The 13,515-nt window shown below is 40.8% G+C and overlaps 1 protein-coding gene and 1 long non-coding RNA gene across 2 annotated transcripts; one reads left to right on the plus strand and one right to left on the minus strand.

The window, feature by feature from the left end:
* Positions 1-1,346: 1,346 nt before the first annotated feature.
* On the plus strand, positions 1,347-10,351 carry gckr (glucokinase (hexokinase 4) regulator). Its single transcript, XM_079336119.1, has 18 exons — positions 1,347-1,414; positions 1,795-1,944; positions 2,194-2,262; positions 2,340-2,408; positions 2,603-2,676; positions 2,756-2,822; positions 4,170-4,223; positions 4,310-4,404; positions 4,507-4,612; positions 4,715-4,833; positions 6,531-6,629; positions 7,052-7,149; positions 7,321-7,397; positions 8,712-8,808; positions 8,904-9,172; positions 9,352-9,495; positions 9,693-9,827; positions 9,910-10,351. The coding sequence occupies exons 1-18, from the start codon at positions 1,364-1,366 to the stop codon at positions 10,030-10,032; spliced, it is 1,896 nt and encodes a 631-aa protein (XP_079192245.1). The 5' UTR covers positions 1,347-1,363; the 3' UTR covers positions 10,033-10,351.
* On the minus strand, positions 9,075-10,554 carry LOC306818504. The gene is made up of 3 exons (XR_013778264.1): positions 10,370-10,554; positions 9,341-9,407; positions 9,075-9,160 (listed from the first exon to the last, which is right to left on the minus strand). It is a non-coding gene; the product is annotated as an uncharacterized lncRNA (long non-coding RNA).
* Between the last annotated feature and the right edge of the window lie 2,961 nt (positions 10,555-13,515).

Below are 13,515 nucleotides of genomic sequence, written 5' to 3' on the forward strand. Positions count from 1 at the left end.
AATTACATTTTTTAAAATCAATTTTGTCTTATATTATGGTACACTGATATTTTTTGGAAATGATAATACATTTCGCTTATATAAACATTTAGAGTTTTAAGTTTTTAGTGGCTTCACTGATTGGACTGACACGTAGGCATGTTGTTGCTGCTGTCCAGGAGGTTAAAGACCCGCCCCCTCGCCTGTTGGGTTGATCAAAAATGAGTATGAGACAACATTACCAATATGGCGACCACCATTCTTAGGCTTCAAAACTCTGGTTCTGAAACCATGGGTGACGTCTTTGAGATGACGTCCATATTTTATATTGGCCAATAATGGTTAAATTATTGGCTGGTATTACCTTTATACTTTAGCATTGTCATCCTCTTTGCTTTTGAGGCATCCAGTTTTGACATTTACGAGTTCCTGCTACGGTGCTGATTTATTACACAGCTTTAAGCCTTGTTGTTGGAATGAGTCAGAGGTCACGCCAAACTGTTTGTCACAACTCTGATATAATTGATAATCAATGTGAGCGAGTAACAAGTACTACAAAAAAATCAACAGAAATGCTCAGGCCTTTTAGTGGAGTGTAAAAGTACACAACTCATTTAGTGTTAAAAAAAAGGGACATCAATTATAAGAGTGAGGAGAAATAGTCGTCGCTTCTTTGTTTTTGGAGGAATATGTGAAAAATATCCTTTCTGCTGTGTCACTGACAGCAATTAGACAGCAGTTTTGAGAGACACCAGTGGGAGTTTGGAGGAGTGAGGCAATCTGCAGCAACCAGTTTGTTGGAGTCCACACAACGTGATGAAATGTATCAGACTCCACAAACTACTGGGTGTAAGTACCAGCACTGCTGTGAGTCAGCTGTATCCTAACACAGTGTGTGAAAAGCTTGTTTAAAATGATGAAAAGGAATTCACAGTTGGAGCTTTTTCATAATTGACTGTGAGTTATCACTCTTTAAACCTGAAATCAATGAGGAGGTTTTTGGATCAGTCTAACGCTGAGTTTTTCTCTTTGATCGTCATGTCTCAAATTATTTTGCTGCTGTAGCTACATTTTGTGATTTAGGTATTTTCTCAAATAATAGATGACTTAACTTGTCCTTTTGAAGAAGTTATGTCTTCACTAAAAGCAATTGCAATTTATGTCTCTGTTGCTTCCCATTAAAAAAAAAAAGAGACTGGCTGAAAATCTCTACTTCCTCTTTCTACACAGTCTCAAAGGTCTTTAAGTGAACTTTGTCCCACCAGATAGAGCGGAGCAGTTTGTAGTATCATTTTAAATCCCCGTAACCAGGAAAAGGAAACTGTCTGCAAGGAAAAAAAAATCTTGTGACAAACTGTTGTTTGCAGAAAAGGACTCTCTCAGAATGGCAGGAACAGACTGGACGTTTAGTCATGCTACAACGCATGCATGGGAGGTAACTTAAAGGAAGTACTGTAGATTAGTTTGTTATGTTGGAAAATGCATGTGCTTAGCAAATATCTGAGTACTGAATGCTCCCATTCTGTACAGCCAGGGGCTAATCAGCCTGCTAGCATAGAGCAGTTATTGCACTACACGTAGATGCTGTTAGCTTAACTGTTGTTGGAACATCAAGAACTGCTTTAAAAGTAGGTGTTATGGGTTCATCCAGAATTGTCCTAAACAGTCAAGTCGTCCAGAGTCGTGGCTGCAATTACACATCACCCAGCACCCTGTTTCTGTTTTTATGAATGTATTGACCCTAAGAATGTATTATCGGATTCAAACAAAAAAAAAGAAAAGCAGTGTTTTTAAAAGGTTTTTTCTGTTCCTCAGTTCCCCGACTATGAGCCCTCACTTCCTGTGTCAGAGAAATCCAATCCCCTGACGCGTGACATCGACAGTGCTTCAGCCAATAGCATTGTAAGGATGTTACAGGCCTGTGACACCCAGATTTTTCAAGAGAACTCAGAAGACACCTACCAGGTATAGGCCTACAGATAACTAAGAAACAACAGGCAGCCTCCAGCTTTGACTAATCTTCATGAGGGAACACTTAAGAATTCTCTCTGTAAATCACATAGTTACTGATTAATGCGTGCCTTAGTTCTTCATTAGTCATTCATTAACTCATGATTATGTATTCACCAGTAATACATGCTCATCAGTAGAACTGTATTTTAAAGTGCTACCCTTTATATCAATGAATCCATTTGATCATATGATTATTTTTAGAGGCTTTTAAGTGAACAAGTGGTGGAAACAATAATGGAGGTCGCTAAAAGGGTGGAGCTCATACTCAAGGTAACTTTTCTCAGATTTATCTGTCAGTCTATATCTCTGCAGATCTGTCAATTTAAAGCCCTCTGTTTCTCCAAAAGGACCCTCAGGACAGCCTCGTTGTACTGAGTGGTTGTGGGACTTCTGGACGACTGGCTTTTCTCATTACGGTAAACGTTGTCCTGAAATGCTCAGAGTGAGCCCAAGAATAGATAACAATGTTATAGGGCAAGTCAGGATGAGCAAGGCCATGCCAGGATAATGGCACTTTATCAGATTTCTTTGTCAAATCTGATTTGTTTTATTTTCTTCATGTAGAGATTCATCTTGTTGTTTTGTTTTGCTTGTGTGTGTTTGTTGTTAGACAGGTTTCAACAAAGCATTGAGGGAGTTGAACCAGTCTTCCGTCTATTCATACATCATAGCAGGAGGAGACAAGTATGACAAGCTAACAGACACAAACAAGGCTGTTATACGAAGCCTACTGTTCATTTAGTCTTTTTTCTTGTTTCATCAGAGCGCTGCTGTCGTCCCAAGAAGCTCCAGAAGATGACCCCAAACAGGGCATGCTCATTCTTAAAAAGGTCTGACATAGCATATAGCAGCGGTTCTGAACTGGCGGCTCAGGACCTAAAAGTGACAGGTGGAGCATGTGCGTGGGAAACAAAGGAAAAGGGAGAAGAAGAAGTCTTTTTTTAAGGTTTATTTTTAGGCCTTTATTTAAAGATGGGACAGTGGCGATTCTAGAGTCTGTTGGGGCCCGAGGCAAAAATCCTATGGGGGCCGGTCCAACCAGCGTTCATCACCGTCATGTCTGATAATTCCTCTTGATTTGTTGACTTTTACTCACAAACTTTGGTTTTCACAGCAATTATGCATGCAACTCAAAGCAGGGCAACGAGAGGGAGTGCTTTCAGATGGGGCGCCCTTTGTGAGGTTTCCGACTGTCATTGCAAAACTTGCATGTTTTAGGACACTGCTTTAGTTTAAGTTAATCAACCCTCTGTTGCCTGCCTTGCCTGTTGACAAACAGCACCTCTGATCAAACATCACATATAGAGTTGTTGTCATCGGTGGGGCCCCCTTAGGGAGGTTCTCGTCTGTCGATGCAAAATCTGCACATTTTGGGTCAGAAATTGGGGAGAGAGAGAGAGAGAGAGAGAGAGAGAGAGAGAGAGAGAGAGAGAGAGAGAGAGAGAGATCATGTTGGAAAGGAACCACAGGTCAAATTGAAGAACTGGCCTTTGTACATGGGGCACACGCACCAACCACTGAAGAACCTTTTTAACACAATTGATTTGGTCCTGGTGCTCTGTTCTTTTACATAAGTTGTACAGTTTCTCATCAAATTAATCATAGTGGCCGTCGTTGAGCATTCGTAGTTCTGCGTCGAGAGAACGCGTTGCACTGCAATTCACAGCCAAGCTGCTAGGGGGCAGTGGCGGCGAAGGAGACCTTTGCGGAGGTGGTCTCTCCGACGAACCAATCGAGGCTGAAAACGGCTGAATTTAACACACTCGTTAGCCAACTGAGGAACCTGGATGAAGAAATGCATTTTCTCTACTTTCAAATGTCAACGGGCCGATTTTCTTCGCCTTTTAATATTTCCATTGTGACCGGAAAAGTAACTGCCGGAAATGACGTTCTGAGCAGACCAATCACAGTCCTTACGGTTTGCGTCATTTTTTGGAGGTGCGTGTAGGACCACTGCGTAGGGGTCCACGTTGAACGCATAGCTACGGCTTTGACGTGACGCAGAAGTATAAACTAGGCTTAAGTGGTTGGTCCTTAGACTAGTTAAGAACCATTGGTGTAGAATGTGTGTCTGTCTACAGTATGTGAACATTTTTATAAAGAGTACAAATCAGTGTGAGCGTTTTGGTTAACCCAGCTTCTTGACCGTTTGATGTTTTTTTTTGGGGCGCTTGCAGGTCTGTGAGGGAAAGAAGCATGTCCTGTTCATCGGTATTTCTTGTGGATTGTCTGTAAGTCACTCTAATTGGTCAGAATCTTAAACATGTGTTGGACAGGCTACTCACATATTAATGAAGACAATGCAAATTGTTTGTAGGCTCCTTTTGTGGCAGGACAGCTTGACTTCTGCATGCAGCATCCTGAGGTCTACACTCCAGTACTGGTTGGCTTCAATCCCACACATCAGGCCAGGTAAGTCAGTGCAAATAGACGTTACTCCTTATGGAATAAGAGCTTGGTTATTTGGTATGAATTGTCAGTTTTTTTAACATCCAAAAAATAACAACCTGTTAGAGACGACCCCATGCCCGGCTGCACGTTCACCTTTCGCAGTGTGGTTCAAAGGATGCAGGAGCTTTCCAAAAGTCGAAAGGCGTTCCTCATCAATCCAGCAGTTGGGGTAATAAAAATGTCTTGTTACACACTCGTACATGTCAAGAGAGCCATTTTGTTTGAACTCTTTGCTGACTTTTAGTGTAAAAGTGTCCGCGTGTGTGTTTAGCCAGAAGCCATCAGTGGCTCTTCGAGGATGAAGGGAGGCAGTTCGACTAAAATCCTTCTGGAGGTTGTCCTGTCTGCTGCTCATGCTGCCGCCTTCGCGAAGACGCCCATAACATACAAGTAAGCATGCTGAAACTCAGCAGAACATCTACTGCTATAACATCTTCGATTGCTTTCAGACCTCAGCTCCTGCAGCCACAAGTTCGCCATGTCCGTGCCGCAAGACACTAAACCTCAACTTCTCGCCGCTTCCTTGGTGGCGAGTGATGGAGAGAGAGATTGGTTGTTTGGGCAGGCCATCCTTACCAACAGTCCTGAGGAACCTGAGGGTTGAGCTGGATTGATTGTGTGTGAATAGTTGTGAGAAAGTCAGTCTTCTATCAACTGCACGGTTGAGGGTTTGATCCCTGCAGCGCCTGCGGTCACGTGAATATTATCATCGAGGCGAGTAGCAAAAAGAAGAGTCAAAACGTGCTTTGAGTCGTCAGAAGACGAAGAAAAGTGCTCTACAAGCTGAAGTCCATTCACCTTTTTTTCACTGGGACTTCAGTTTTTGCACATCACGTCACAGTTGCTGTATTTTGTGTGGAGGTCTGACGGTCAAAGGGATGGGCGAAGGTATTTTTATTTGACGACGGGAGAAGAGAATGCTTCGGAAGTATTTCTCAAAATGTTGCCCTACCTTTAAGTACAATTCACCTTTTATGGAAACGGCGGAAAACTTAAGAGAAAATGTCTCAGAAAAGACTTTTCCAAGACTTCCCAAGAGAAGATACATTCATCTTTAAGGAATACGCTCCTCTCTCCTGACCTGAAGTTTCCCGTAGAATCTGCACCCGGAGGGACGACATGCAGTTCTTAAGTGCATCTTTGTGTTGACACAGCCACGAGCCTGCAGACGGTTCACTCCAACAGTCACCTATAAAGTCTGCTGAACATGCTTTTCACATTACAAGTGATCAGGGCACTTAGAAATGTCAACAACCCTGAACTTGCTCGCATTTCCACAGCTGATCGTATCCTTTTTTTTGGTAAGTGGAGTGCAAGCCAGATGGAGATGTCTTCGTCAGCTATGTAGTGGTGTGACATCGCAACCCAACACAGTGCAGCCTGAAATTAATTAAGTTAGACAAAGAAGAAGAAAGGGAACCTTCCGTGTTGGATTGGTACCAAAAAAGTAGGATGGCAGGGATCCAACAAGTCCTCCAACCTATACGACCATAGAGGTCGTCTGTCACGTAATACGACCCATAGGAGCGTTTCCTAAATTTTCCTAAATTAGCGCAGCTACTGGCGAACGGAGAAATAACAGTGAATCGTCACCCTGCTTGCTTACCAAGATAAGTGGTAGTTCACTATTCTTTTGAGGAAAAAAGTTAGCTAGCTTGGACTTGTCTTAGGGGTCAAACGTCATTCGATCACGAACACACATTCACTGGATCGAGGTTAAATACGTCCACTCGAGGGAGGCAGAAGAAGATCCAGAGACTGTGTGAGTGTTGATGAAGGGTTCTTGTAGGTTGAGGGGGAGAAAGAAACCCAAAAACCCAATGAACACAGAGGAGGAGTCACACAAAAATACTGAAAGGAAATACACACACACACACACACACACACCTCATGGGAACTTAAGTCATAGAGCAGATACTGCGAGTGTTTTCATTGTGCTCTGCTGACCTCTAGAGGGCAAAGCAGAAAAGAGAGAATTGCTTGTCTATTCTCTGTGTTGTGAATATTACCTGATTTGTTTAACCAAACAAAACAAAATACACTGATGGACAGTTTTGTGCCTTTCTGTGTGTGTTTCTTTTCTTAAGGGGCATCCTGCAGCACATGGAAGCATACAAGCAAACTCTGGATATCACCTACGCCCAGAACGAGGAGATAACTGCTTTGTTGGAGGCAGCTGGACAAAGGTGGAACATCCTGTTTTACATGCCTTCACCATGAGCCTTGATTTTTAAGTCAACAAAAGAAATATTCTCAAAGTGGATTTGGATTCCGAGCGGTATCCTGGCTTTTCAGCTTCCACGTCCCTTTGTTCTTAAAAACATGTGACAAAAAAAAAAAAAAAAAATGACAAGAAATGACAGAAAAGCAGCAGAAATTGTGTTTCGAGTGGAAATGCATCTCAAACTCTCCACTGAAACCAACGATAATGGCATTTGTCAAGGTGGATTAGCTGCTCCTAAAGCCCCACAGCAGTAGAACTATAATCTACTAAACTGGCAGCCCACACAGATACAGTATGAGCCAATCCTTTCACTATTGCAGACATCATACAAATGTCAGATGTGTTTTTTTCCCGGTAAAAACCCGTTTATATTGTGTGTTTCAGTTTGCGACGTGGCAGGCGTGTGTGTTATTTAGGGTGGGGATCTGTGGCTATTTTGGGCCTCATTGACGCCAGCGAGTGTAACCCCACATTTGGAGCAGGTGAGAGGAGTGCGTGTGGTGCGCTCGTTAGCATTAGCACAAATTTCATCTGCAGCTGAGTGTGATCACAATTGTTTTAAATTACACACAAGAGATTCAGTACTTAATAAATACTCTGTGTGTTGATGTGTGATCTTTGTGTGTGTGTGCCCATATGTGGGCGTGTGTCAGACTTTGAAGACGTTCGAGGATTCATCAGCGGAGGATACAGAGAGATGGAAAACAATGAGGGATCCTTGTCTGCACTGGTATGTAAAGGGAAACAATTCATTTCCATCTTTTTAAACACAATTCAGCCAATCGGTATTTGACATTTAACAAATGCTATTTCAAGACACTTTACAATAAGCTGGTAAATTACCTTACTGTTATTTCATTTCACCAATTGGTGTTGGTAGGCTTTATTAAGACGTATAGTTAAGTATCATCTGCACAGGGGTGTGTCAGACATATTCAACTGGGGTGGCCCACCCTGAGTACTGTGTTATGCAGGAGTGGTTTGACGTATTGCTTGTCATTAACAACAATTTAGCGACATAGCTTGATTCTTAGGGAGTCGAAAACAAAAACTCAATTTAAAGCACTTAGAAAATTGCATGCAAACCCTCGTGGACTGTGTAACTTATCGGCAAGTAAGTCCATTACAAGTAAGATAGTTTGGACTTTTAAACAAAAAAAAAATTTAAAATGGGAAACACCAAAGTATTAACTCACGGCAGATCGTACTACCATTACCAAAGTTTTTTTTAATTGAATTGAGTTGAATGAACGACATTTCAGGTATACTAAAATTACACAAAAAATAAAGTTGACAAAAAGTAAAGTGTCAAAATTAAATACAAAAATAACCAAGCTTTAAATCCAAGTAATAATTTGCGTCTCTGTAACACGATGTAAGAGCCAATCGTGTAATTGAACAATTGACAATAGAGAACAATAGCTCTATCCTGACACAAAGCACTATTCATGGGCCTAAAACTATGAAAAAGCTAAGACTCTACATGGGATTTAACATTCCCCTGGATTTCTTCAGTCGCCATGCTATCATTACAGCTGACTCTGAACATGCTCATTTCTGTTCTGGCTTGTCTATGGGTCTCTACTAAGTCTGAACATCCGTCCAAAGCCTTACAGCGTATTAAAAAAAACCTTGAAATCCAGTAAATCCAATTAAAATGAAGCCCAGCTCGTATTTTGCACCATGTACTGTTATGACACATCCCCCTCTGCTGAGTTGTAGCTTGACCCAGTCCAGGATTAAAATGAAATACATCCCACTTTACCTGCCCAGTGATGTCAATTCCACAATTAATCTGTTTCAGTATTTCCATTATGCTGCCGGGTGGTCTTAACTTGGTCTATAGAGCTATTAAGGTGCAAAGTAACTTCACATATGCAAATACAGTTCGGCCAATGCATCATCATAAGTTCAGATCATACAAAATGACCGGTCATTTGTTTTGTTACTTTTAGTGCTGGCATGAATCATAAGAGTGTAAAAAACACATTTTCTCCACATGTTGTAAAAAAAACCATTTTTAAAAAAAATTTTTTTACTGCAGGGCCCTGACTTTTGCATTACACATGAGGATTTTTTGCACCTAGTTCTTCCCTCTCTCAATGACCAGGACACAGTTCTTCTTCTATACACATGCACTGGTGAGACAACCCCCCCCCCCCCCCCACACACACACACACACTTGAGTGCCATCCAAACCTCATCAGGATGTGACTTTGACTTCTTCTCCCCGCAGACAACGTCAGCGATGTGGCAAAGCTGGCACAGCGAGTGAGAGAAAAGACATCAAACATCCGTGCTGTTTATCATCAGGCTGATGGAGACGCTGCAGCTGCTGAACAACAAGTACAAGTCTTACTCTGTCAGTCTGTTTGCTTGGCAAGCTGTGGACTCTCTCACAGTTTGCATTGCCTTCTTTTGCAGGACGTTATCGATAAGTTGTGTTCATCCTCACTTCAAATCACTTGGCCATCATCACCAGCTGCTGGACGCCTGCTCCACATGGTGACAACGAACACACGCACATTAATTCCACTCTTCCTGAAAAGATCATTTTTGCAGCTATAAAAATAGAAATAAACTGGATAGAGTGTTTGCCATGACAGTTTCTGTTTTCATGTTTGCTCTCAGTCTGGCTCATGTACAAGCACAAGAAAAGAAAATCAATCCCACCTTTCTCTCAGCAGTGGGAGCTGTCCACTAAGCTGGTGCTGAACGCCATGAGCACCGGAGCGCACATCTTAAAGGGGAAGATTTACCAGAATTACATGATCGACGTGCAGGTCACCAACAGCAAACTCTATGGTAGAGCCACACGGTTACTCCAGGTACATGACTGATGACTCAATAGAAAAAAAACAAAACTTTACGGCTTCTTTCCTGTACTCTCTCTCTCAGCATTTTCCAGCTCTATCCACTGTCCTGTCTTCTTAAAAATAAAGGTAGAAAAAGCCCCCAAAATAAACCTTTAAAACATGCATCTGTACACTTTATTTTGAATGAATTGCATTTTCTTTCCTTCTAGAAACTGTCTGGTTATCCTGAGTCCAAATGTGAAGAAGCTCTTCTGAAGTCCCTCTACCAAGTGGACAAACTCACAATCGACATGAAATCCTCTGACGTCACCGCACACACACGCACGGCCAGAAACAGGACCAAGGTGAGGATGCAGTGAAAGGTACATAAAGTCATGGGAGAATTATTGCGTCTTGGCTGGATGTTTATTTTCCCTTTTTGTGTAGGTGGTGCCTCTTGCTCTGGTCTGTTTGCTAACCGGTTGTAGCGTTGTGGAGGCAGAGTGTCATTTGGAGAAACAGCCAATCGTCAGGGAGGCTGTGGAGACTTGCCTGTCAAATCTAAAGTGATATAATCCCTACAAAGCTACTCTATTATCTCAAGTTTCATATGTATAGTTTAAAAAAAAAAAAAAAAAAAAATTAAGGCTAAAGCCAGGGACAAACATTTATGTTGTTTACCGACTTTAAAGGTTGTATTCAGTGAGAGAAAAGTTCAACCCTGAGACAATGTTTCAGAAAGATCTTTCTCTGCAGCTTCCAGCGGCAACAAATCTTCCTGATTCATGCGAGAACTCAACATAAGAAGAAGAAATGAAGCAGTTCCATTTACACATTGCAAACACATTAGATAGAAACGACTTCATCAAGGTTGCTTTTCCGATAAACTCCACATTTGTTACTGTACCTGTCACGACTGCCGGGCAGAAAACAAGGAGGAGGACCCATGTGCAGAAAAACTAAAAATTATTAAATAAAAGATAAAACAAAAATTTGCTTAATTAATAAATCCAAAACGTCCAAAAGAGCAGGCGGAGAAAAACAACACAAATCCAGGGAAGCAGGGAACACATGACGAACCACACCAACTAAAGAGACTCCAAAAGACAATGAACACGGAGATTAAATAGACAGGGGTAATCAGACACAGGTGAGACTAATGAGACAGGTAAGGACAATCAGGGTCATCAAGACAGGAGGGAAACAGAGAGAGGCAGGAAACCGGACAATACTGAGAACTACAAGGTAAAACATGGAACACAAGGAACTAAAGGATGTAAGAAAACAGAGAAGCATGGGGAGAAGACGTTACAAGATAAAACTGGAAACACTTAAAGACTAAACAAGTAAACACCAGGAATCATTCACACAAGTAAAACAGGAAACAATATTACAGACAACAGAGACGGACATGAGGACACAAAGTAACAACACCAGTAAATAAATAAAACGGAACTCAAAACTCTGAAATATAACACATACAAAACCACCACTAATATGAGGCCACACTAATGAGTGTAAATAACAAAGGCATGAAACACAGTTTTTTAAAGAATACATGACTAACCCTGACGGACGTATCAAAAGATGCACGCAAGAGCTCAAAGTGCAGTTTGGATTCTGAAATTGTCTTCAAAAAATATTGGCAAAAAACTACGACTAAACTAAAAAAAATATTTTGTGATGTTCTTCAGTTTCAACAGATCAACTCAGTTTCTTGAGCAGGGTTATCCCGAAAATAATGGATACCTGATAGGCTTGTTATGGCTGTTTCTGGTATTTGTACACTGGAAGTTATAGTATTTTATGGAGCTCTAAATGAAATGCACACTTTTTTTTCCCTTCTTTCTTTGTGGAGGAAACGAGTTGGCCTGAATTTCAGTCTTACGTGAAGTCATTTACGTTTTTTTCTCGGGAAGTCATTACAGTGGAATCACAGATAGATAAACGTTTTAGTAATTGCTTTGGTTATGAGGTGCTGTAATATTTAAAAAAATATATTTGAATTGTGTTCTTTATAGGCAACAGTTTTTACCTTAAAGCTGCTGTGAGGTGATTTTGAAGTGGTTATGAAATTCACTGGTATTGATTAATTAATTAATGCAGCTTTATGATCTACAAAAGCAAACAAGACTATCACAGACAACGTTGAGCGTATTAATGCCTCACACTGCTGCAGGAGGGTAGGTGTCAGGATCACAGCCAAAAGGTTACTGATGAGTCATGTATTCACAGTTTAAATAATACTAGTACTGCGTGTCCCATTATAGGTAAAAGTTAAAGCTTTAAAGAAAAGAAAAGTCTTAAATAGGTCCACAGAAAGCATTAGAATACATTCTATCCAATATGATCTGACAAATAGAGTAATGAAATTATCTTTTTGTTGACACTTAAATGGAAAGCAGAAAAAAAAAACGTTCCCAGCTTTTTCAGGTTTAGTTTGAAAACTTAATCCACACATATGGTGTTTGATGTTTCTGCTCCCCGTGTTCTGTAACTGTATCTGGAAGAACACATTGGGCCGCGTGATGTAAATCAACCTCAATCCTTCTGCAGCTCAACACACACACACACACACACACACACACAGGTTCTGGATTAGCGTGACATGTGTGTGTATCTTGAGGGCAATTGAGCAGCTTTGGGATACCTTTGGAGCAGAGCCAAACACAGCAGGGAGGCACAGAGCGCAGGGAGCGAAAGAAGATGAAGCGTCATCGAATCTGGATCAGAGAGCAGTCGCATTTCATTTTTCTGATACTCCATGAACATGTCTGAAGTGGCGCTTCAAAATATACCACTTACTAATGTAAGATCTGCCACTTTTAACAGTATTTTTTTCATCAAATAGGCCTAATCACTCTGCAAAACCATTTAATACAAAATATTTGCTATCTTATTCACTCTGATGCTTTTTTTGATGCTTAAGATGTCCATTTTGGCTTTTTTTGGATTTGTGATTTCTGCTTCTCCATTAACGTTGTTGTAACTACAAGATATTCTATTCACACCTTCTGTATAGGTCTGTTTCTTTTAACCTTTTATTTTAAAAAAACGTTTCAAAATAGATTGTATGTAAATTGAACTTATTCACTAAAGAGTTTTTTGAATTGATCAATATCAATCTTGTGTGCATGCTTACAAGTCTGGTAAATGACACTATAATGTATATATGTATTTACTTCAAATCAGTGCTTTAGGTACATTTTGACAAAATCAACAAAAGATTGCAGGAAATCACACCCGCAAACAGAAAAAATAATATAGCAGTTTAATTAGTTCCATGGTTGTGCACTAATTGTTGCTCGAAATGAACATTTCTGGTAATATCCTGCTACATTCTAGCACCAGCTCAAAAAAATACTAGAGTGGCTGGTGATAGAAACTCCTGATGAAGTCTTCGAGAAAATGTGCCTGTTAGTGTTCACGCTTGAGGCTCACCTCGAATTTATCGAGAGCTTTTTTTCGAGTGTGGAAGCACCAATAAAGAGAATTCCCCTGGTGTCGTCACTGTTTCTGGTTTGTTGAATCTATTCAAAAAGCGATTTTCAAAGGACACATGGTGGATTAGTAGATTAGCAAGTCAAGCTATATTTCAGATAGCAAACACTTAAGATGTAGGATCAAATAAAACGCCATCCTGTGCCTTTTATTTTATTGACAACATCATTACATTCATACATATATTTCCTTACAGATACATGACGTTCACTTTGTGATGTCCCAGACTGAACAGACCAATAGCAGCATAGGCACACGCACACACACAAACCACTCTGTTGGTACCACAAACAGGGGGCTCTTGTTGAGCTTAACAATATCCAATACAGGTTATGTATCATTCACACTGCCTTTATCACACTGGCCATTTAGAAAACAGACAAGAGTAAGCCTGGATTTGGGTTATATGATGGATGACTGTTCCTGTTGGTCTGAAAAAGTGTCTTTTCACATTTTAAAGATCATACTGGCGTCTTCAACAGGCTCCCTGATTCAGCTGGAGAGCCTCTTACAGAGAGAGATGGTGTCATTACACCAAACATAGCCTCTCAA

The sequence above is a fragment of the Symphodus melops genome, assembly GCF_947650265.1.
Source record: "Symphodus melops genome assembly, chromosome: 23".
Classification (NCBI taxonomy): domain Eukaryota; kingdom Metazoa; phylum Chordata; class Actinopteri; order Labriformes; family Labridae; genus Symphodus; species Symphodus melops.